Source organism: Simochromis diagramma, unplaced genomic scaffold (assembly GCF_900408965.1).
Source record: "Simochromis diagramma unplaced genomic scaffold, fSimDia1.1 OVJJ01000216.1, whole genome shotgun sequence".
NCBI classification, from domain to species: domain Eukaryota; kingdom Metazoa; phylum Chordata; class Actinopteri; order Cichliformes; family Cichlidae; genus Simochromis; species Simochromis diagramma.
Window position 1 is genome coordinate 10,614,030 of NW_024386883.1, and position 24,061 is coordinate 10,638,090.

General features: G+C 37.5%; 1 protein-coding gene across 5 annotated transcripts in view; it reads right to left on the minus strand.

Annotated features, from left to right (window-relative positions):
- Nucleotides 1–102: 102 nt before the first annotated feature.
- p4ha2 (procollagen-proline, 2-oxoglutarate 4-dioxygenase (proline 4-hydroxylase), alpha polypeptide 2) overlaps nt 103–24,061 on the minus strand; it is a 44,303-nt gene continuing 20,344 nt past the window's right edge. The window contains exons 1-16 of one of the 5 annotated variants that reach the window (XM_040032232.1): nt 20,216–20,368; nt 14,478–14,577; nt 12,578–12,674; nt 12,270–12,421; nt 11,090–11,227; nt 10,623–10,862; nt 9,022–9,218; nt 8,086–8,262; nt 7,606–7,676; nt 7,129–7,228; nt 5,380–5,433; nt 3,822–3,881; nt 3,695–3,760; nt 1,711–1,779; nt 1,242–1,338; nt 103–637 (exon numbers count right to left, since the gene is read on the minus strand). In XM_040032232.1, the coding sequence (XP_039888166.1) occupies nt 567–637; nt 1,242–1,338; nt 1,711–1,779; nt 3,695–3,760; nt 3,822–3,881; nt 5,380–5,433; nt 7,129–7,228; nt 7,606–7,676; nt 8,086–8,262; nt 9,022–9,218; nt 10,623–10,862; nt 11,090–11,227; nt 12,270–12,421; nt 12,578–12,674; nt 14,478–14,577; nt 20,216–20,221 (1,695 nt within the window). In that variant the 5' untranslated portion in view covers nt 20,222–20,368 and the 3' untranslated portion in view covers nt 103–566. Of the gene's footprint in view, nt 638–1,241; nt 1,339–1,710; nt 1,780–3,694; nt 3,761–3,821; nt 3,882–5,379; nt 5,434–7,128; nt 7,229–7,605; nt 7,677–8,085; nt 8,263–9,021; nt 9,219–10,622; nt 10,863–11,089; nt 11,228–12,269; nt 12,422–12,577; nt 12,675–14,477; nt 14,578–19,629; nt 20,180–20,215; nt 20,369–24,061 lie in introns of those variants that run through there. The other 4 variants (XM_040032231.1, XM_040032228.1, XM_040032230.1 and 1 more) reach the window with 4 other exon arrangements.

Consider the following 24,061-nt stretch of genomic DNA (forward strand, 5'->3'; position numbering starts at 1 on the left):
GCAGATTTTAAAGCAATTCTTAATTTAAACACTATAAAATATATATGTGAAGTACATATACTGGAAAAACCACCCCAAAAAAAAAAAAAATCGGACATAAAATACAGCTTTGTGTTTTTTCAGTATTTATTTGTTAATTCCATTTCAGGACACAGTTTATCTCATTCTTAATTTAAATTGCCCATTTAATGATGTGTGGGTGGCATGACCATGCACAAAGTTCTGAGTTATTTTTCAGTTTAAAAAAAACAAAACAAAAAAACAAAACAAATACAAACAAACAAAACCAAAAAAATCTCAAACCTCCCACTCAGACTTGTAAAAATCATCTTCTGGGACTGGATGATAAACAGAGCAGTGGACACACAGACTGGACTGACCAGCAAGTGAGCGGGTGAGTCAGTCCACAAAATGCAATCCATGTATAGAACAAACAAACAAACACACAAAGCACACACAAACAAAAAACAAAGAAAGAAACAAAAAGAGCAACATTTTACAACTTCAACCTAAAGCGCTCCATCTATGCAAGATAGCATGGGTGCTGTGTAGGAGTAAAGTCAGTTTCAGTCCACTTCTGTCAGGCCACAGGGTCTTCTGAACTCTTGACCTCGCTCATGAATCCACTTATTTGAGACTGATAAAAAGACAAGACAAATAAAATTAACCAAGTAAAGCAGCTTGAACATGCTGTCTAATAGCTTTTGACATTTTAAAATCATATGAACACTTACTTTTTTGTAAATAAGCTTGCACATCTCAAGTACCTAAAGTAAACCACATTTAAGCCTGCTGGATTCTTCTCTTATTTATAATTAATTCAATATTTATACTTGTACAAATGGAAAAGCTAGAAATGATAAAATGTTATTTTTACATTGTATTAGGGAATTAGTTTTGCTTATTATAGTGCTGTTTTATCATTATTAGTTTCATTTCCTCTCTAATGCTGCCTCATGTTTTGCAATAACATCTTGAATTGTGAACCTGTTAATTCACATACTTGAAGTGATAGTGGTTGCAGAGTAGAGCACTTAAAAATTCTGTACAAACCAAAGCACACACCAGGACCAACTGGATTAAATATTAGATATCAAATATTTTATTTATTGTGCAGCTGTAATTGTCATTGACCTCCTGTTTTCTGTTTTCTTGTCTTTATGTATAATGAGAACGTGGCCGTTTCCAAACCTATTTGATGAATCACAAATGTGGCTTTATAAATCTGAACTACAGCTTACCCCATTTGCTTCCTACTAGGACAGGACAGGCTGCATGTCTGGTCCTATAGTCTCCCTCGCCGCTCCTGAACAAATTATACCAGAACACCGATGTTCCCTGTGGAAAAATAATTAGAAGGCAAATATGACGATAAAGTTGAGTGTCCAGTAAATAGGAGGTTTAAAAGTACTTGGAGTAAAAATGGCTTACTGCTCATGGTAGGGTAAAAAGTCAAGGGCACCAAAATAATTCTGGACTTGAATTAGCTTTAAAAAAAAATTATAAAATCTTTTTTTTTGTGTTTGTTCAGCTGTCTTTGTGAGATCGTGACTATTTCTGATTTTGTTAAAAAACAGTTTAACGATAAAGTAAACGCTAATAGCCTGAGGATAGCAGTAGTATAAAATAAAAAGACAACACAAAGGGAATAATAATGCAGGTCTTCACACAAGCTCGCTCACAATCAAAGAAACATAAAAATATCATCACCTTTCTTGGCCAGATTACTGCTCCAAAGTCAGGGAAGACTGTGGCACCTCCTGCCTCAACATCACTCATCTGAAAAAAGACAAGGTCATTTATAATCACTAGTGTTCACTGGCTTCTCGTAAGACGCTATTCCATACTACGCCATGTCTCAATAAGTTACGTAAAAAATAAAAAGTGTGATTGTTCATGTTGTGAAGTTCTTCCCTCAATGCTGTTAGTTTTCTTTCATCCTTAAACTTGTTTACCAATTGTTACCAATTTACGGTATAGATTAGGGCTGGGCGATATGGCCTAAAATTCATATCGTGATATAATTTGAAGCATGTGCAGTAACGATATATATCGCGATATATTCTTTTCTTCTGTATAACGTATTTTCCACACTATAAGGCACACTTAAAATCCTTTAATTTTCTCAAAAATTGAGAGTGTTCCTTATGTATGAATTCTGGTTGTGCTTACTGACCTCGAACCGATTTGGGCTAGGAGAAATCTGTTAAAAAATGTTTTAGTACAACTTTGGTAAGCCGCACTGCTTGATGGATTGTCAGAGCATTACGGCTGCCGTAGTGAGGAGCTTCGGAGTAATCTGGGTCCAAAACTCAGTCCCCTTCAGGTCCCAAAGTCAAACGAACACTGAGAGTTAAAAATGGTCTAAATTCTTTAATCTTTAATAAAATCATCAGCGATGCTGCTTTACCAGGTGTAACAAGTAAGTTTAATATCCAGGCATCCATGAAAACAGAAGTTATTAAATTTAACGGAGTTAGAAGTTAACAGGAAGTTAGCTCGCTAGTTTCCACCTAAACATGACACCATGTTCTGGCTGAGAGATTTTTGAAACTAATTAAAACGTACAGCTCTGCTACCACTTCCAACATAAATGAAGACAGAAAACTAAACAGCAGTGGCATTTGCAGGGTTACTGAAGTTGGACTACCTGGTATATAATGTTGTGCTACGTGATTGCTAGCGACACAGCTATGTTAGCATAATATTAGCACAGTGAAGCTGGAGGATGAACGTCAACTTTTTTTCCACTCGATAAAAGTTAACGTGAGGGATTCTGGTGGTTAGGGACAAATGCAATCGCATAGCAGGATGCTATACACGGGCCAAACTTCAATCAGGAGAACAACTGAGATTATTCATCCACAATACAAGGTTAGTTATTAATATACTGCGACAACATGGGAATAGAGCAGCTGCGAGAGAATTCAACATTAATGAATCAATGTTACGGAAGTGGAGGAAGCGCAGTTTTTGGCTTTCCCCATATTTCAAAAGTGCTTCATCTCTTTGCTATGATTGTCGGCATAATTTGCAGATGATAATGGTTGTAGCCGCTGCGATGCTTTCGACCAAAACAGGCGCAGCTTGATGACATCATCAACGTGCGCTATCGCGATAGAGCGGTATAGTCAAAATCTCTACCGTTGGCCAAATTTATATCGTTTCTATCGTATATCGTTTCTATCGCCCACCCCATGTACATGTATGATGTATGAATTTAAACCGTGAACAGAGGTGGGGTGCAGCAATCCATACACTACATGCTCTACATCATTCAAAATTAAAATCTTGTCTCATAGACAGCTCAGTGTTAGCAAAGGCAAAAGAAAAAACAAAAAAACAAAACAAGGTTCTTTGTCGGCCTGTTAATGGCGTACGGATAACAAAACTCTCTACAATATGTACCAGAACTGATTGACAGGTAAACATAATTTTGCTATGTATTGATATTATTCAGTATTATTGCCAAAGAAATGTTACAACCTTTTGCACCTAATTCTTGATTGTGAACTTAAAAATTCTGACAACACACTGCAGGTGAATTAATGTATGAAAGTCAATCAATCCAAGTCCAACATTGAGCCAGAGCTTTTGCTTATGCCCATGAAGCCGGAATGAAACGATGGAGAGTGGATGCCAGGAGACGGCCACCACTGCCTTCAATCACCAGTGAACAGATACGTATACTTACGTAGTTTAAATAAGTCGCCACACGATTTCCAGTGCCTAATCTTTTGAAAGCATCTGGCTCATCTTTCTATAAAGATAAAATTTAAGAGTGAAGATACACAATAACAAACTGCACACACATTACTTACGTAGTTTAGGAAGGTAGCAAGTCTATTTCCATCGACGTGGAGGTTGCTGTCAAAAGGACGCTGCAACAGATGTTTATTTAACCGATCACCAAATAGACTCAAAATTAGAGCCTGCCATTAAGGGCACAAACTACATTCAAATAAAATTTATTATTTATCTGTTATTTGTCAGATGTTTTTTGCTTTAATTTGAGTTAAAGAAAACTTTTTATATATTTATTGCATTATGTCTTCAAGTGAATAGAAGAGAATCACTCTTATTATTTAGCGCATTATTACCCTCAACTACATAATTGGAAAAATAAAAAGGTATATATGCATATGGTAGGGGTGCAACTATACTCGTATCGATATTGAACCGTTCGATACAGTGCTTTCGGTTCGGTACGCATATGTATTGAACAATACAAAATTTATTTTATCAACTTTTCTTCTGACGATGCTGTCTGTGTTGAGCGCTTAGTGGATCTGCGTTCAACTACTCCGCCTAGGCTGCACTGCCGAGCGCAGATCCACTGAGCGCAGCACAAGCTAGCAAGACAGAAGCTAAGCTCGTTGCAACATGGCAAATTTAACCTCCCCCACCCTCATTCAGATGTGGCCTTTGGAACTATTTTGGTCTTCATGTGAAGTATGACCCTGAAGGTAAGCGCGTCATGGACTAAAGTAAAACAGTATGTCGGATGTGCCACGCAATGCTCAATTACATGGGTGGGAACTACTGCGTTAGCGCAGTTTGCTCGTTAACGTGTTGACGCTGTCCAGCCCCACGCACGGGGTGATCCGCGGTAGCTCTTTAACGGAGATTTGCCGTGTGGTGGCGTTAACATCATTTCAGATTAACGCTGACAGCACTAGTGGGAACACAATGAATATGACTGCACATTTACGGCGAGATCATCCTAGTGCAAAGACCAGTGGAAGCAGACAAAACCAACTAGCACGCATGCTACAAACTTTACCCAAGTCATTTAGACAGCCGTTAGCACATGATTCTCCTTATGGGGACCTGATATGTTTAATATGCTGCTGAGAATATAGCCCAGAAGAAGCGTGTAGTATAGCTTTTATTTTGGAAAGAGCCATTTCTCTGTATAAACTCTCTTTTCCAAAGATGAGGGATTTCTCGATCAGATAGATTTATTATTTTATCCCTTTGTTGTTTCAGCAACATTAAATAAAACAAAACAAAAAAACTGTAGGTTTGAGTTAAAATATATATTTATAATTTTAAATAAATGACAAATTTAAAAAAAGCATGAACATTTTTTTGTTTCGAAAAAATATCGAACCGTGACACCAAAGTATCAAACCGAACCGTGAATTTTGTGTATCGTTGCACCCCTAGTATATGGATATATATACACACACACACACACACACACACACACATATATACACACACTCATGTATTAGTCATTCTGTAACACAAGTAATTCTGTTCACAAGTAAGACATATTTAAGTTAAGCTTTGGAATGTGGGAAGCATGCCAAGACAAACCACAGCAGTTTTCACATCCACAGTGCACACAAACTTTCACCTAAAAAGTGAACTTACCCTGGAGAAGTCAAAATGTGGCTCATACTGTCCTCCCACGCCATAGTTTGCAACCTGGTCAGCCAATGACAAAAATGACCCTTAGAGGTGATAAATAAACTCTCCTGTCCACTGAAAACTGAATTATTAACTCATGCTGTTGCTCTGTGTATCATTGAACTTGTGCAAAACAACTAAGCTACACTACATAAGACTACAAATCCAGAAGCCACAAATCTCAGTAATGGCAAAAAATAATTAATTGATAAAGGGAAATTTTCCCAGCTAATTCTGCATCATTATTTCTAACAGACTTTTGAATTTTTTTTATCAATTATTTATATCTCATCTTTTAACATTGCAAACTCCTTTACAATACTTTTAGTGAGTGAGAAACTTTTATTCATGCAACCTTGTCAAAGGTCTTTATTTTTTACTTGATTCATTTGTTTGGTTATATTCACATTATGTGCCAGAGGGGGTTTTATTATTGTTTGTTTGTATTTAAAGCCATGTAAAGGTTATTATTAATTCATATAGAACATATTTATAGCTTGTATAAATATGAATTTTACTTTTAAAAGTACATGTCTTGTGTGTGAAGCTGTTGCATGTTTTCAGTATCAGTTTGATGGTTTCATGAGTAAGCTCTGACCACTGTCCTCTAGTGAATTTGGCACTTCAATCAGAATTGCTATACCTCCCTTAGAAACTATGAAAACAGAAAATACCCAACTTATGGAATAGCGATGGTTTGGATTCGTCTAATTGTCTAAAGACACTCTTAAATAAACCAGATCAAATCACGTAAAAGTAACAGCATCATTATTTTTTCTTCCATTATTTAAGAGTTAGTATTTAATTTACAAGTTTAAAATAAAGTACAGTAAGTATATGTAAAATGTATGAGCAACTCAAAAGGAACCCCATAGAGTGAGCCCACAGGCTGCTGTGAGATAAAGCAGATGTACAATGTAAACATGGTCAAAGCTGTAAGTGATTATCTGGGGTTAACGCCTCGATTTGGCAAAGTCACCAGTCTTAGTGGAACCTTTAGGAGTACAGTTACCTCTGATTTCATATGGGACTGCACATTGATATGAAAAACTATATGATGAGATAAGAACATCTGAACTGGATAGGCATGCTTACCTGTTCCTCTTGAAAGAAAGTGACATTTCATTATAAAATTACTTCATATTATTCATCTGTGATTCATTTTCTGCACATGGGGACAACTAATCGCGCCCATCCACATATTACATGCAGTCACTTTAAGGCTTGCAGAAACTAAATGCTCCTGTGTGTGTAGAATTGGAGTAAATGTAAAAACTAGCTCTCAAAGAGACAGAGATGTTAGAAATAAAAGACATAACCGAAGTCTCCCATTGGACTATTTCTTTGTAGTTCCGATAATCTCGGTTTCAGCTGGAAAAATGGATCCAAAGAAGTGATGGTGCACAGGCACATCTGAAGTGAAGACTTAATTATTTAGAGTCTATTCATATATCATTAACTCTACTTTGGGTTATTGAAATCTGGTTAAAAGAGAAATGCTGTAATTAAAAAAAAATAAATAAATAAACAAAACAAACAAATAAAACAAAAACATATTCTGTCAAGTGAATGCACCAATCATTCATCTATTGAAGTTAAAGGGTAAAAACAGTATTTTTAAGTGTCTGAGTAGGATTTTTGACTTACTGAGTCAACACTCACTAGCTACACAGGTTAGGCTAAATATCAAATGTGTGAAATAAACTCCATTACCTGCAATAACTCTGCAGTTTCTACTGTGAGACCGGTGATGTCTTCTATTCTCTGATTGACTCTGTCAATGACGGGGTCCTCCTCTCCTTCTAACCACGCACTGAATAAACAAACAAGTATTAAACGTGGCCCACACACACACACTTAAAAACAATTCAGGATATACATCAAATGATGATACGGTTTTATTCTGACCTTGTTGTATAAAGTACTCTGAGTACACGAGTAGAGTAGAAAAGCACTATATAAGAACCAGTCCATTTAGTGAAGCTATTAAGATTTTGTCCTATTAAAATGTGTTTGGACCATCAGCATCATTCACTTGACACATGCAGTATCGCTGGTTCAAGACCAGCAAGAGACCCAAGCCCAGCCTCAGGAGGATACAAGCTACTGTATTCCTGGAATCCGTCATAACTAAAGAAACTAAAAACAACAAAACAAAACCAAAGGATCCTTTTTTCCTGGATGCGTTACCTTTTCGAGACTCTGTAGTTGGCTGTGGTCAGGACACCTGTTTTGGGATCACGGACAGTGGCTCTTGCAAGCTTGAAAAAAATAAATAAAACACAAGAACAGAAAGAAATAAAACATTAAACAGAAGAGTTAATCCAACCATTCCAGTTCTACGTTGTGGTACCACTCTTCTCATCCCCTCTTAACTGTTAATCTTAAATACTTTACAACTATTTCTTATTTATATGCCGAGCAATAAAAGGTTTTTTTTTTTTTTTTTTTTTTTTTTTTTTAAAGTCCACGTTCTGCTCTGTACAGCTTAGCCTGAATGAGTTTTTAAACATAAAGAACGTGCACTCGATCAGCAGCCGTAAGAAGGTAATGTTCAAAAGCTTTCCTCCTGTGCATTAGTCTCATTAACCTTTAAAGTAATTAAATATTTTAATGGTGGTCAGCAAGAAAATATTCCGTTTCCATTTTATTAAATGCTTCTTGTCTTACCCTGGGTTTTGCCAGTTCTTTGATCTTCTCCACCTCCTCATCTGACAACGAATCCAGGTAGCGCACAATGTGGGGGCTGTCCCACTCGTCCTCTTCTTTAACAGGCTTCAGCAGAAGACGAGGGTTTCTTTTCCCGTCATGGTAGCGACAAAACAAACGGCTCCTCCTCGCTTCAGTCTAGTAAAAATAACAAAGAAAATTTTTAATTTTGTCATTCTTTTCAATTTTATAACTAACTTTAATGGAAACAACGTGCAGTGCCATGCATTTATAATGCAGCCTCATAGTAGCACAGGTATCTGAGCTTGGTAGCAGGGTTGACTGACCTCTTCATCATTTTAAGCGTCTAAACTTAAATAGACTACAGAACTATCTCTGTTGTAAATGACTCTGTACTCCGTGCGTGTGGTTTTTCCTGTGTTCCTGTTTGTTTATACAGAGAGCGGCCTAATTTTGTTGTTTAAAGCAAGAGTTGTAGCTTAGGTTCCAAAAGGGTTACTAAATCATACACTAGTAAAAACACTAATGGAATCCAGTTTCTTTTGATTCAGCCTGCTGACAATAAACACATCTAATTATGCAATAGGTTTCCAGTTGTTGTCTATAAAAGTTTCTGTGCTCTTATTGTGCACAAATAATCACCATGTTTAGACAATTATACTTTAATCCTCCTTTATAGTTTGGTTATAGTTTGCACATAGAAAAATCTGCAACAGAGTCAAAATTAGTTTCTTATGTATTGCTTTTCAGGATTAAATACATCTTAAATCAGGGCTGACGTTTTTGGCTTGGCTAGTGCTGATTTTACATAGCATCAGAAAAACAGCCTAACAATGAATGTCCATAAAAATCAATGAAAACACATAAATATTCAATTTAGGATTTGTTTTCACAAAATAGCAAATCAAGATAGAAAGAGTCTGCAGGATGACTCACCATTTGGATCCCCTCTCCTCTGCACAGAGCCTCATAGGACTCTCTCTCTGGGAGATGGTCTTTGGGTCTACTGTAGGTTCCCAGCTGAATGGGCTCCTCAGATGGAGGCTGGTAGTCTTGGTTCATCTCACGGAGCTGCTTCATCAGTAGCTGCTCAAAATAACGGAGGTTTCCTCCCGCCCTCTGGTGGCTGGGATCTGTCAATACAACAAAAGTGATTAGCAGAGGTAGAAGAACGTGATGATATGAAACACTTTGGAGCCGTATCCCGTGTGTGCTAATAACACATTTCAAACAGTAGTCATAGTAGGTAGACACTGAAAACAAACAAACAAACAAACAAACAAACAACCCTGAAATCTGGCTGTCTTCTATTTTATTTTGTTAAGACTTTGTGATATAACTGCATTTACTCATTTGCCAGCAACAGAACAATTATGAGTTTTTTTTAACTTCAAATTTTTTTAATCTTGAAGGTTTTCTTAGTGAATACCACACTAAGAAAACCTACTATTATCAAAAAACTTCTCCTTTGTGTCTTCTTCTTGTTATTTGAGTTAAATAATGGGAAAAGTGCACCCTCTTGTGGAATTTGCAGGTAGTGCCTCTTCATTGAAGCCTAATTAATTTAGTAGCAAAGTCAGCTCATTTACAGAAACAAAGAAACTTTAAGTGTATTTTAGTTATTGTTTATCCTACATGTTGATTTTGTTGTGGTTCTTCTAGGGGGCTAATGTGTTTGCAGTTTGCTGGGTGTAGTTTTACACAGGACTGTAAGCATGTGCGCTTACAGCATTACACATTTAGTTAGGAAATTTCCAGAATGACTACAACCTCAGGATCTCCTGATAGAATTAATATTACTGCAGGTTATGAGACAGTGAGAATATCATGTTTCTCTCCTCCATTTCAGATGTGCTGTCTTGTATATAAATAGCCAGGTATGTGCTGGAAAATGTCCCAGAAATGTGTTTTCATGCTGTACATTTGTGTCCCACTTTTACGGGCGAGTCACATACTGGAGTATTTCTGTATGAGGTGTGTTATTTGCAGGATATTTTTGCAGCACTTGATGGCATACCGTTTCACCTCTACAACAGCTCGATTCATTTCACTTGACAAGTAAACAAGTATACCACAACTTAAAAATGCAGCTGTAGCCTGTGACCTATAGCTGTCAGAGCCTGTGATACAGAGGCTAAAATAACAGTTTAAACCCACAGGCCACTTTTTTTTTTTCTCGAATGGACAACTCCCAGCTACTGTGGTGAGCACAGAGCACCACAACAGTCAGAGAGGAGAGTGAACTGTAGTAACTAGTGAAACCAGAAGAAAGCAAACTACTAATTACAGCACAGTAGAGAAATTGAGTTGTAGAAGAAGGTGTAATTAGAAACAAATGAAAAAGACTTAAATCTTTAAACATATTTACATAAAACATTTGATCTAAACATGTGTCCCATGAACTCCATTCATCCAGTTTTTATATTTACAAGGAAGACTACATCTCTGTCCGACTCAGGCTGGAAATAGAGTGTGTGTGTGTGTAATGAGCGTTGGTGTGCAGGAAGAATGCTTCATTTGCCTATGTTGTGTCTTACCAATAGCTACAAGCCGTCGCGTCAGTTCAATGGCTCGAGGGAGGTCACCCATTTGGTAAACAGAGTAGCTGAGGTAGTCCAAAATGTCTGCCTTGGAAACCACAGCTTCCTCGCCATCGTCCAGCTGTTTCAAGGCCTGCTGCAGCCACAGCACGGCATGGTAATAGTCTGCATCGTTGTAAGCCGTCTTTCCCATGTCGAAGCAGTCATCCACGGTCAGTACAGCATTGGAGTGCACACCTGATGGAAACCACTCAGTAAGACTAAATGACTGAACAAAATGTACTTAAGACATACCACTTTTTTTTAATGTGCACCGTTTATTAAGTTATTAATAAATAACTTAATAATTATTAAGTTATTTATTAACTTAATATTAATTACTTTTCCATGACATGCTTAAGTTACTCTGCCCTTTGTGATATTTTCATGCTTTTTTATATTCAACACACACACTTCTTGCTTACCTGGCAGCTTTCCTTTGGAGAAGGCTTCAGAATCCAGTTGGTACGTGTCCTGCAGGCGCATCAACGCCTTGGCTGCACCCGTCTCATCTTCCTCGTCTGGGAAATATTGTCTGTGTGCGGACATGTTGGAGACGAACCCTGGACAGAAAGTAAGAATGTCTTTCTGTACATCTCATTTGCATGTATCACATGACACTCACAACACTCACATATAATTCAAATTTGGGTCATTTTTAACTTGTTGGTACTTCATCGTTTACTTACACATGCAGAACAGCAACATCATATTGATCTAGATGTACCAGCTCTAAAGGTGTAGCTGGAACGTGTCTTCGCCTTTTTAGTCAGTCTCTGTGCGTTTGCGTTTCTTCACAGACTGTACTACACAATAGCATCACAACCGTGCAATACACAGTTACTGAATTCTGTACACTTATGCGAAGTTTATCTGCCTTACACAGATATGGTCCTGTGTCTAAACACGTACACACTTTCAGGTCCAAGTGCACAGAGACAAAGACACACACACTCTTCATTGCCAAAATATGCAGATATGAAGAACAGCTGCAGCTAAAACATGACAAGCTCTGTTCTTGATCACAGCATGTGGACAAAGCAGCACAGTAAACATTTCCACTCCCCAGCAAAAGCTGCATTCATTCTCCTCACATCCATTCTGGAGCTTATATTTGCTCTGTGCTGCTTGCCTTTTGGTTATGCTGAGAGATATATATTACTGTATATATTGTGTCATGGTGACAATACATAGAATAGGTGAATACGGGTTGCCAGGTAGAGTGGTTTGATCAGTCAGTAAAATTACAAAAAACTAGAAAAGTTTTTCCTGTTGGGTTTTGCTTTAAAAGCCATTAAAAGAATGCTATTGATTTGGGATTAATAAAGGGTAACATACAGATTTGGCCAAGAAAACATACACCGAGGTATTTCTCTATATTTTGCAACATGCAATAAGTAAAGTGGCAAATGAACTGCTCTAGACACAGAGGTAGGCACTATTTAAAAAACATTTCCCCTTTGTCTGATTGTAGCATGCATGTGATGATCTGCAAGATCTCACAGACCACACAGAAAACATCCTAATTTTTCCAAGCAGAGTTCAAATCAGGGCACTTCACGAGTGCTCCTTTAGTAAAATACTGTTTTGGAGAGATATCCTTACCATCAGCGGGATTCTGAAGTACCAGGCTCTCCAGTTCAGACCACTCAGTGTTGAGTCTCTTCATCAGTTTATAGGCATTCACTGGGTGAGCCAGGTAGCCTTCTGGGTCAGCGGTGGACACTCGGGTCAGGGCATCAAGTTTATTGGCCCAGCTAAGAAACAGATACAGGGTGATTCTACTACACATTTTATAGAGAGACAATACACTTCATATCAACTTACCCTATAAATGTGAGAACGGATTAAAGGAAAAGTAACACACAGTCAACGGACTAATATGGGGTGATATCTGAGAGTTCAGAATGTACCTTTTTACAGCGGCCAGCTTGGACTCCTCTGCTTTGATGTACTCCCTCAGAGACTGAACCAGCTCCTTTTCTGTGTAGATCAGGTCTGTCATTTGGCCTGTAGGCACACACACAGATATGAAGGTAAATTAGAGGTTTCACTGAGGATAAAGTCAACATCAGCTTGTTTATTACTACAATTTCAAGCAATTTGCAGGTTTAGTGTTTCTGAGACAAAATGACTCATTTCACATTAAAACTCCATCAAGCGATACTTGATGACATGTCGGTGCAGCGCTTAGCCTGCTGATCAGACGGTCGAGAGACCTTTCTGTTTGTTCAGCATGTTCTCCATGTGGGATTTTCCTCTGGGCACTCTTGTTTGCTCCCACAATGAACACAGGGATATTAGGTTAATGGGTAAATAAATATTAGCTGTAAGACAGGCACATTGGTTAGACTGTCTTATAAAAAGCTGTATTAGTGTGCGTGGAAATATGTGAATACGTGTTGTCAGGTACTTTGGTTTGAGGAGTCAGTAAAAAAAAAAAAAAAAAAACCCAAAAAGCTATAGAAATTTTTTTCTGTTGTATTTTGCTTTAAAAGCCAAAGAAAAAAATGAATCTATTTCTGGTAACACTTTCTCCCCACCACTCCCCTCAGACTGAGGCTGAAAATAACTCTTCAGCCAAAAACTGCGGGGCTTTAATACTATAGAATTACTCAGCAAAATTACAGTTAAGCACCCACCCATGAGCCTTGGAAGAGATAGATGGGGTGTAGTGTGCTTAGTAAACATCCTCATTGGATTGCTTAGCTTAACAGAAGTTTTAAAAGACAGAGGATGACAAGCCTGCATTGTTTTTGCATGCAAACACCATATCTGACCACCTAAGTGCATTAAATCATCAGAACAGCACATCAGTATACCTTTCCAAGCAATAAGAACTAACCAGTTGAGCGATGTGACACATATTGTGTAGAAAAAGCATTTTCTGTATGCCAGCAATGTCTCTGTGATTGCACAAAGCAAGGGCATTGTGTAAGAAAAGCTTTTTTTCCCTTTTAAAGTGGTTCAAGAGATTAATTTCTACGGAAATCATGTTGAATATCTGAGCACTGATTTGAAAGAAAGAAAGAAAGAAAGAAAGAAAGAAAGAAAGAAAGAAAGAGGAATCTATGTACCACAACTATTTCTCTATAAAGTTATTATTAGTCCTCTTCTGGCCACATCCTCCATTTAATACAAAGTGAAAAGCACAGATGTACATTCTTGAGCAATTCAGCATCCTATTATTGTGGTCAAACGTGGCTGATTTGATTAAAAACAACACAGGTAATTGGTAAGGCATCAATCAAGATTGTTTTTTTAATCCAGAGTAGCACTGAGCTCTTGACCCGTGGGCTTGGTTTGATTTTAATCAATTGAATGAATGATTGACTATTCATGCAAGTCCTGTAAATGAGTCCCAAGTAATCCCAAACACCTGATGACAGATTAAAGGCTGACTCACCAATGCTTTCTAGAGTTTCTGGATTCTAACACTAAATGTTTAAAGAACTGACAAAGTTTGCAAATCTGCTTGAGGATAATTGTTGGAACAGATACTAATGTTTTATTTTCTATTTGTTCTCTTGATCTTTTATAGAAAATATTCATTTTATTTTGATGCCTTCCAAAAGATGGGATTTTCCCCACAATTTTATTACCCATTGACTTATAATACGACAAAAAGGAGGCAATACAGGTTAGCAGCAATGTCTGTCAAATTCTACCAGTCTCTCTCTCTCTCTCACACACACAGGACACCGATCGGCCTGACTCATTTTTAAGAGTCAGGCCCAAGGACACTTCAGTATGTGAAGGAGGCAGCGACACTGTGATAAGTGGACCAGCTGCCCTGACAACCAGTAAACCTACCAATGGATGTAAAGATCTCTGCCCGTGTGGTCCGGCAGCAACACAGCAGGACCGAGGAGACAAAAAGCAGGAGTTTGCTCATTCTGCCTTGTTCAGTAACCTGCAATTACATAAAAAAACAAAACATAATCACATCATGTCACAGTGGCACGCAAAATAAACTAGTTATGCTGAACATTATAAAGCATATAAAACGATTTTTTTATCCACTGTTTTCTATAAAACTCTATGAATAAAGTGTCTTTTTTGAAGTATTCCTCCTTAAAGCCGTTTAACACAATTTGTAAGCGTATCATATACAAATAGTTTCAAACTTTCAGTTTGTGTTACACCAAGTCTGACTCTGTGTTTCCAGACTAAATTTGCAGATTGCCAAACAATTCTCAAAGTTTCCAGCACGTTTCCTACAAATGAGTCATGGTCTATTGTTCCCAGTTCTCACTGAGAAGGGAAAAATAGGGGACACAGCTGTAACTGAACAGTATATTTTTAATACGTTTATGTGTGTAATTTTCTCATTTCTCTTTCCATCAGGGTCGCGCCAGGTCGGCATAAGTTCATTTTCAGTCTCCTGCTCTACAATTCAACATGACAACCAGAAAATTTATTTTGGAAATGAGCTCGTGCACTGAAGATAATCTTATGTACCCATTTACTTACTTACGTGCCTTGCTTTTAAAAATATAACCTACATTTCCATGCAATTAGATGCATTTGACACACTAAATAAAACACAATAAGGCACAAAACCTCAGTGTTTATTAATGGCAGACTTTGCCACAATGCATTAGTAGTGTTATGAGGATTAAGTACCGGAGCCAGCTACAGGGCTGAGCAGAAAAAGTAGAAGTAACATCAGTCCAAGACTGTAAAAAGCAACTGTGTGCTACTTTCTCCTTTCCTTCTGTTTTTAAAACATCACTTGGCACTGATGACTGTTTACTACAGTATGTTTAAAACGTACACATCTATAATTCTAACTGCAAGCACAGACACATTGATGTTTGAATAAATTTGAGTAAAGAAATAGCTTAATAACCTCCTGGAAAGAGAAACTATTTGACTGACACCTTCTGGGCAAATTCAGTGATTTTCTACAGTGACAATAAGAAAGCAACATGGTGTCCAAAAGGAACAAGTATAACAAATTTACAGGAAATAAATGTCAGTGTGTAAGCACCATATCTGTCTGCCAGTGATGGTGTGACGCAAACACAGGTGGAATGTGGCTCATATGTGACATCCTGATTCTTCTGATGGGGTAAACATCTGACACAGACATGCCGATGCTAATCTACAGCAGGCGCGACTGAAGAAAGGCTGTGAAATCTCCTTAACGTGTATAGGAAAGAACTATTTTTCCTCATCTTCTCTTTTAACATTTACAATTACAGCTATTACACTGGAATGTACCACAGAGGGTGTAACTTTGTAGCCAAATGATCAAAAAAATGATATGACTGGACCGAGATTCAGGAGAGACGAAGCAGCACACATTTAGCCGCACTGTTCATTTTGGGATTAAAAGAAAAAGTTACACGTTTTTGAAACACAGAAAAAAAAAAACTTTCACTGTCTCTTCCTGAATGTATGAGAGCTTTAAATCAGTTCACAAAGAATGTGACTAAATTTGCATTGTATGCAGAATAAATATATTTGCATTTGAGTGACACGACTGACAAAAAGCACAAGCCTTATGCTGAGCTGACAGATGTATATTGGCTGAAAACCTTTATGCTGAACTCAGAAAGAAGGCTAAGACATTCTTTAATGCAACTTTGTGTGCATTACTAAGACTATATATATTAATAAATATATTCCTTGCAGTATAAATTCAGCTTCTTGTGTGTTACATTTAAGCATTTTGAGTTGGCTTAAACACCGGCTAGATAATCATCACCAAAGTCTCAAACTAAAAAGTAAACGATTGCTTCTCTCGCCTTGTAATTTACAGCCAGTATCATTGCTCAGCTCAAACAGAGTCTGGCCTGTTTCTGCAGGTGGCAACATTCCTGAAAAAGAGGACTGGTACACTTACTACTCGAGTGGTGTCGGGTTTTTCTAGAAAGTAAAATGAGGGGGAGAGGACAGGCTAGGATGTCCAGAGAGGTCCCGAGAGTGCAGGTATGCACAGCTGCACTTTGTACACAGGCCAAAGTTGTGTGCATGCATCTCAGACCGAGGTAGGTAGGAGAAAGCAGGCAGATCTTCAACATTTTTCCATTGCATTAAGGAGCATCAGTTTTAATGTTGAGCATTTGCAAAACTGGCCTGAACTCAATGATAATAGCCTAAAAACAAACTCAACCTCAGTTCATACTGAGGTTGAGTTTGTTCAGACTTTCCTGCTTTACATGGAGGAGTGGCTCTGTAAGTGAGATAAGGAACCAAAGCAACACAGTCTCTGGCAAAGACATCAGGATGCAAGGTCTGCAGTGGGGCAGGGGTTCCTATTAGGAGCAAATGTTTGCACTTAGAGTAAAACGTTCAACTTCTGTGGTCATCTTGTTCTACTCTTCTATGGGACTTTACATACTTGAGAAAAACTAAACACATAAAAGCATGGCTGGTCTATGCAACATCTGTCCGACTGGTGAAAACACTAAAATAAATTTGAGTTTTAAGAGGAAGAAGATTAAACATATCAATGTGCAAAGATAAAATATCTTTCATTTAATATATGTTTATATAAACATTTCATTTCTAAGAAATACAAACAAGGGAAAAAAAATTAAGCATTTATGACCTCGGGCTTGTGCAAAGAGGACGGAGCAGTCTGAATGATGCAATATTTCAACACTGGTGCAAAATACTTCTACCAAATTTTGTTTAGTTTTTCCCCTGAAGCCTAACCTTGAATCTGAATGGCTCATGTTTGCAGGACATATGCTCCATGACAGCACGGGTGGACATTCTAACCAAAAGCCCATATGTTTGGATCACTTTAAAGGCAAAAAGTGCCACTTATCTGTTTTTCACTCTGACTGTTGTGTGAATGTTGTGAATGTTTGTCCACTCACAGCTACTTCAAGTCTGGTACGCTAAATCTGTTATAACTCCAAGATGGAAAGTGTGTCCAATGAGCACCCCAACCATTTTGTAATCAGTCACACATTTAAATTGGGTCACGCAAGGTAGATCACATGTTGTTATTTATTTAATGATGACATCTGTACAATTCCTCTGGAAAATTATATTCCACAATGTTGAAAACAGTGACATCGCCCACCCAAACATAACAGAATAGTTTAAATAGAATTATGGATGAGGAGGAAAGAAGTTGAAGAGCCCAAAAGAAATTCATTTCTGAGTAGATTTTTGGCCCCAAACACCAAATTCCAGTGTTTTGATAAACCTAGACGGGAGTAAATGCAGCTATCTTTGCATGTAAGCAAAAAAAATGGAAGTTGCATGCCAGAAAACTAAAATCTGAAAAGAGAGAAGAAGAAAAAAAAAGGCCTGGTACTTGCCAATTTTTTCCACTCTGGTGCACTAAGAAGAAAAGCAAGCAGTTGATGTTTAACAGATATTTTAACGACTGATGTAATCAGTAAATCGGATCAAACTCAACGCCCACACGCAGACATAGACACATAACCACGTCACATGCACGTTACACGGTGCACCGCATACAGCATCTGCACGTACCATACCCAGAACAGGTGAACGTGCCCAGGCAATCAATGGCCATCAGTCTTAAGACACAGAACTATCCTCCAGCAATGAACAAAAATTCCAGAGTCAACCTGGTGACCGTTGCTACTCTGTGCAGTTCAAATTACACTGTGGGCAGGAAAAAAAAAGAGATTTCCCTCTTTAACACCCAGCTTAGGTTGGTTACAGTTTGTGTTTTTTAAGATCCTTACTGACAAAGTACTAACAATTTGCTCAATTCTTCAGGGCTTTTAGTATAAGCGGGCAACCCCTTCATTCAGTTTCATCTATAGCCACTCGCACTTTGACTTTCACTTCCACTAAACGTCACAGGATGAGGTCCGCAAAGTGGAGCAATTTTGTGGTTTTGTGTGGTCAGCAAATCAATGGAAATACTACTTATGACACATCCCCTACTTTGATATGGAAAGAGAGCATTCCTCATCCAAGATCCCAATCATGTTCTGCTGACCATGGAAACAGATTATCCAGAGGAAAAGCATGGAAAACTACTGACTTCTACTGTGGTTTATATTAAGGAAAATTTGCTGGAGATCAATAATAACCCAAATCACCCTAATTTAATAAGTTATTAAATAAAACAAAATATATTTTATCTTTGCATTTATTTGGGGATTTTACCTACTTGACAGCAAGACAGTTGTAGCATTCAGTTTAGTTGAAAACAGTTGGATCAGGACAGTGGCTGCAGCTTATTTAGTAAGAGTCACCTGTCTTCTGGGTTTATGCAGCTGGCAGATGTATTTATTTGTTACCTTCCATTTTTACACACTCCCATAACAGCCAGAGACAATTATTTGCATTCTACCATGCATAAATCACTGCAGGGCATCACACTACCAGGCCAGTGTATTTAGTGACGCTGTGCCATTTGTTAAGGGAGAACAAAGCCCTTTTTTGGAGCTATGCAAGACCTAATCTTTTGAACCCAGTGAACAGTAGGCAGCCACAGTGAATTCACCCCCTTTAAAGGGAGTTAATTTATATTGCAATTACATATAACAGCCCTGTGTGACCTATTTCTACGAATCTAATGTGAGTATAATAAGCATTCAGCAGTTTTACATGATTTATTCGGATAACTAAAGTTATTTAAGTTTTGATAACTAACAATTTTTCGGTCATTTTCAAAGATACATATATATCTGATAGCTGCACGTTCCTTAGTGTCGTAAATTGATCTTTTTTATTACTCTAACATTAGATGAAACTAATATTTTTGGATTTTGTATAAGTACTTTAACTGCCACTGCTATCCCATTCGTTTTACATGGTTATTTGGCATATTAACAGCCAATAGCGATCAAAATAATCGTTAGTTGCAGAGCTAGAGGTGATTTGTTTGCGGTACATGAAATAGAAACAATGTCACCGCGAGGCTGGAATATGTGTCGATAACTGCTAACATCAGACCAATCTTACGCTGCTTACGTGTCTGCGTGAGAGCAGAAATTAGGTAAAGATGAGCAAAACTCACTCTTCCCCCGCGACCGAGTGTGCAGACCATCTCCAGAGTAGAGGAGCCGTCCCAGTGACGTCAGCCCGGGACGGCTGTTTCTAGAAATTCCCAACACTTCCCTTTTTTTGGTCCCGTAAATGTCCTGTAGTCCGTGCTGTGTAGAGATTTTAATTCACTGTGCCGAAAAAAAGCTACACTTTCCGATTCAAAGTATGTGTGTGAGTGTGTGTAAAACACAGAATGTCATCCACGCGTGAGATGCTCGGTCACGAAGTTTCGCGCAAACTTTCAAAACTTTCTCCTTGTCCGATGTGGAACATTTGCTACTCAGCTGTGTCTCGCATTATAATGTAACCTCCAGAAACAGCACGAGAATGAACACAAACCTCACTGAATAACATGTTGTGTTTTCTTTAACCTTGGGAACCTGATAGTCTGTACAATCTGGTGCACTAAAAAAACAACAGAAGCCTGTTGGACCCACGATTGACAACCATCCCAGCATGTTCGGGAGGCATGCGAGCTCAAGGACTCAGCCGTGATGTAATGCTACACAGCATTTTGTGCGATAGCTAATCCGAGACAGCATTTAATGTCAGCTTACCTTCATTCTCGTGCCTTTCAAACGGGATAGTCACGTTTGAGAATGTGGACGCAAATCCACTTGGCACCCAGGGGTTATGAAAAGTACAGAGAGGGGAGGAAAGCGCTGCCACGTACAGAACCTCCCGAAAGGCTCACCTTAATCCTTTGAATAGATGCGCAGAGACATTCCTGCGGCTTCTAAGCTGTAGGGTGGAGAATTGGCTCTTCTTATTTAGAAAGTAAGACCACAGTCTTATTTTTTAATAAAAAAAATAGTGTGCGTGTATATACATATATGCGCATTTTTAACTTTACATGAATACGATTTTTTTTTGTTTTATTTCAATGTCATATTATATACAACTCCGTTTTATTTTACATTTTGCAATGGCAACTGTATTTATGTAGTCCATTTAATTACCTGCAAACTCAGTGTGCTCAATACAGAAGAACATAAAAACCTGTGCAGGTTTAGAATAAAGGCTAAAGGCAACGATATATATATATATATATATACACACACACACACACACACACACACATATATATATATATATATATATATATATATATATATATATATATAAAAGCAAACTAAAGTCAATAAAACCAAAAAACTCTTATTGAGCCTGTTTAAAAAAATTTTTTTTTTAAAAAAAAAGGTTTTTAGTTTGTTTTTAAATGCACAGATGCAATTGTTCTCAAGTCAGCAGGCAGCTTGTTCCAAAGAAAAGGACCCCAGTAAGTGAAAGCACCCTCAGTACACTTAGATCTAATTCTAGGAACAGCTAAAGGATTTGCACCTGGTGACCTTTGAGGGCTGACTGGACTGTAAACAGTGAGCAAGTCAGAGATTCCCTGGGGGGCTTATGAACTACTAAAATGATTTTAAAGGTTCTGTATTGCACTTGGAGCCAATGAAGTGCCTTCAATGCTTGGTTTGTGCTCAACTTTCCACATATATGTAATGATTTTGGCTGCTGCATTTTGAATCAGCTAAAGTCATCCTGTTGATGGTTTGGATAATTTTGCCTTAAAATAATCTAACCTTCTTGATGTGAATGCATGGACCAGTTTCTCAGAGTCAGTTTGAGATAGAAATTTTCTAACCATGGATATGTCTTTTTAAGTGAGTGAAAGCAATTCTCGTAATTCTCGTATTGATGTAATGATCAAAAATGATCAAAACTGTGATCACTGTGCAGAATGATACCGAGTAATATGGCATCCAGTAGTTAATGTCATCAATGCAAATCATTAGTTTGTGAACAGAGGATAGCTCATCAGAGGAAAAAAATAAGTACAACTGTGTGTCATCTGCATAAGATTGGTAGGACATATTGTTATTCTTTATGGCAGTACTAAATAGGAGCATGCAAAGGTTAAACAGCAATGGAATAAGGACAGACCCTTGAGCCCCTAGTTAAATTTTGAGTTGTTCAAGTTGTAAATTGCCATTTGAAACATAAAAATTTCCACCCTTTAGATAAAATGAAAGCCAATCAAGAACCTGTTCTATTAAACCAACTGTGCCATGCAGCTTTTGAATTAAAATGTCAGGATAAACAGTGTTGAATTCAGGAGTGAGATCCAGAAAAGCTAAAATTCTTTGTGCGTCACTACTGATCTTTAGGTTATTGATAACATTGATGAGAAATTCAGAGGGTATGGTTTTGGAGGGGTTAAGTAGTTTGTTAGTGGATGAAAATACAAAAGCACAATTAGACTGGTTATTGTTAATGAACTGGAAGATGTAAGATTGTCTTGTTAATTTTATTTTACTGCAGTAAAGTGCATTTTTATGGCTAGATTATCCAGGTCATTTGTCACAATAATTCAGGGTTAAAAACATACATACTGGCTCAGATATATACACACACCCCAACTAATATTTGGTAAAATGACCTTTTGTAAATTACACCTCAGTGCTTTTGGTAGCCATCAACAAGCTCCTGGCATAATTCCGGCTGGATATTTGACCGCTCTCCTTAGCAGAATTGCTAGAGTTCATCTGAATTTGTTTCCAGGCACTGATCCAGCTTTTAAGTATGGTCCATATGTTTTCAATAGGGTTGACAGCAAGACATTGGGAAGGCTATTCTGGAAGCTTAATGTTTGCCTGCTCTATCCATTCCAAAAACTACCTTTGATGTGTGTTTTGGATCATTATCTTGTTGGAGCATCCAACTGTGCTCAATCTTTATCTCATCTTATAATAAAACTTTATTTGGCTTGTCCACGTGGGTAGATGCAAATGTCAGTCGAGCTTGGAACAGGAGCTTCTTTCTTGGTTGATGTAAAGGTTCCTTCACTGGTGTTCCAGCAACAGAACTGAGAAATCATTAAAAGCCCCAAATTGACATGACATTCATGCCCGTACTGTGGAAGTGTACAGTATGTGAACTTTTGACTAGCTGTAAATACAAAGGTCACCTCATCCAAAGTAACAGGGTAATGTTACACTAAAGAACTAAACACACATACTGAACATACTAAATAGTTGTGTTATACAACTGTCTCAAAATAAGAGCACCAAGATACGTCATCGACAACTGCACTTCAGTTCAAAGGACAGCAACAGTAACACCTGCATTCACAATTCACTGGAAGCTCCCCATGAAGGAAACATTTTTCAATGCTATATATATATATATATATATATATATATATATATATATATATATATATATATATATATATATATATATATATATGAAGGAAAAGGAAATGAAGACATTTTCTTCCCCAAGGAATCCAATTACAATCAACTCTTTTAGAATATTTACGGTAATGTGATCCCTGCAATTCTGCACGTTTACAGTTGGGTCTGGGTTTCCACAGCTTGTTCGCTGGGTGGACTAAAAACCATCTGGAGTATTTTAGCACATTGCTTTTCAATTACCTGCTATTCTTGAAGTCTTTGCCTGTATTTTTCATTTTCCCTCGAACATTATGTTTGTGTATTATGTGCAAGAGAAATTCTCCTCAATAACATTTAATAGGCCTACCTTGTAATAAAAACTTGTATAATTACAAGGCAAGAAATGGGATTGCAGAGGAATATACTGTAACACGTGGAAGACCTATGTGATGAAAGACTTGCTGAAATTGCAGCAGGCACTAGCACTAGTGTTGTTTCTGCAGTGAATAAGATGCTTTAATGTGCTTTGGCTGCTTGTATGAGAAAAATATAGTTTAGCTCAACTGTATCAGTGTAGTGTTTTTTTTTTTTAATACAATATACTACACTACAATGTGTAGATAGAAAGCAAAGCTACCTCTTTCTGCTATGTGACCTATTTTCTCCAGGTCTTCAACAAATCTTGTTTCTACAAATCATGACTCATCATGACTCATCATTACTCATACGAATAGGGTCTTTTAACCGAAGGAAGACAAAACTAACGTGTTCCGCATCCGTCTCTTTGTACTTTATGTAAAAAAAAAAAAACCCCAAACAAACAGAGATTATTTTTAATTTCTACACAATTTCCACGGTGAAAACTGCAAAGAAGTGAAAAAAATCCAAACTGTTAACAGTTAACTTTTTAAAGTTGTGTTTTTTAACATTTAAATGTGAAGAAAGAATTACAGAGATGTGGTCTTAAATTAATGATTTTACAGCTTACATGTTTAATGACTTTAAGAAGCAAGAATTGGATACACATGTTTGAACTCGCCAAAATCTTTTAATAATGATGCTGAAGACTCTATGATGTCTTTTAGCTTCACAAGGCCCAAACTGATTAATTACTCATTAGTTGATTAGTTGATCATGATTGCATACATCTGGTTATTTTTCATTGGCAGCATAAAAAGGATTTGTTTGACAGCACTCATTGGATTGACCAATACTCAGAACAAT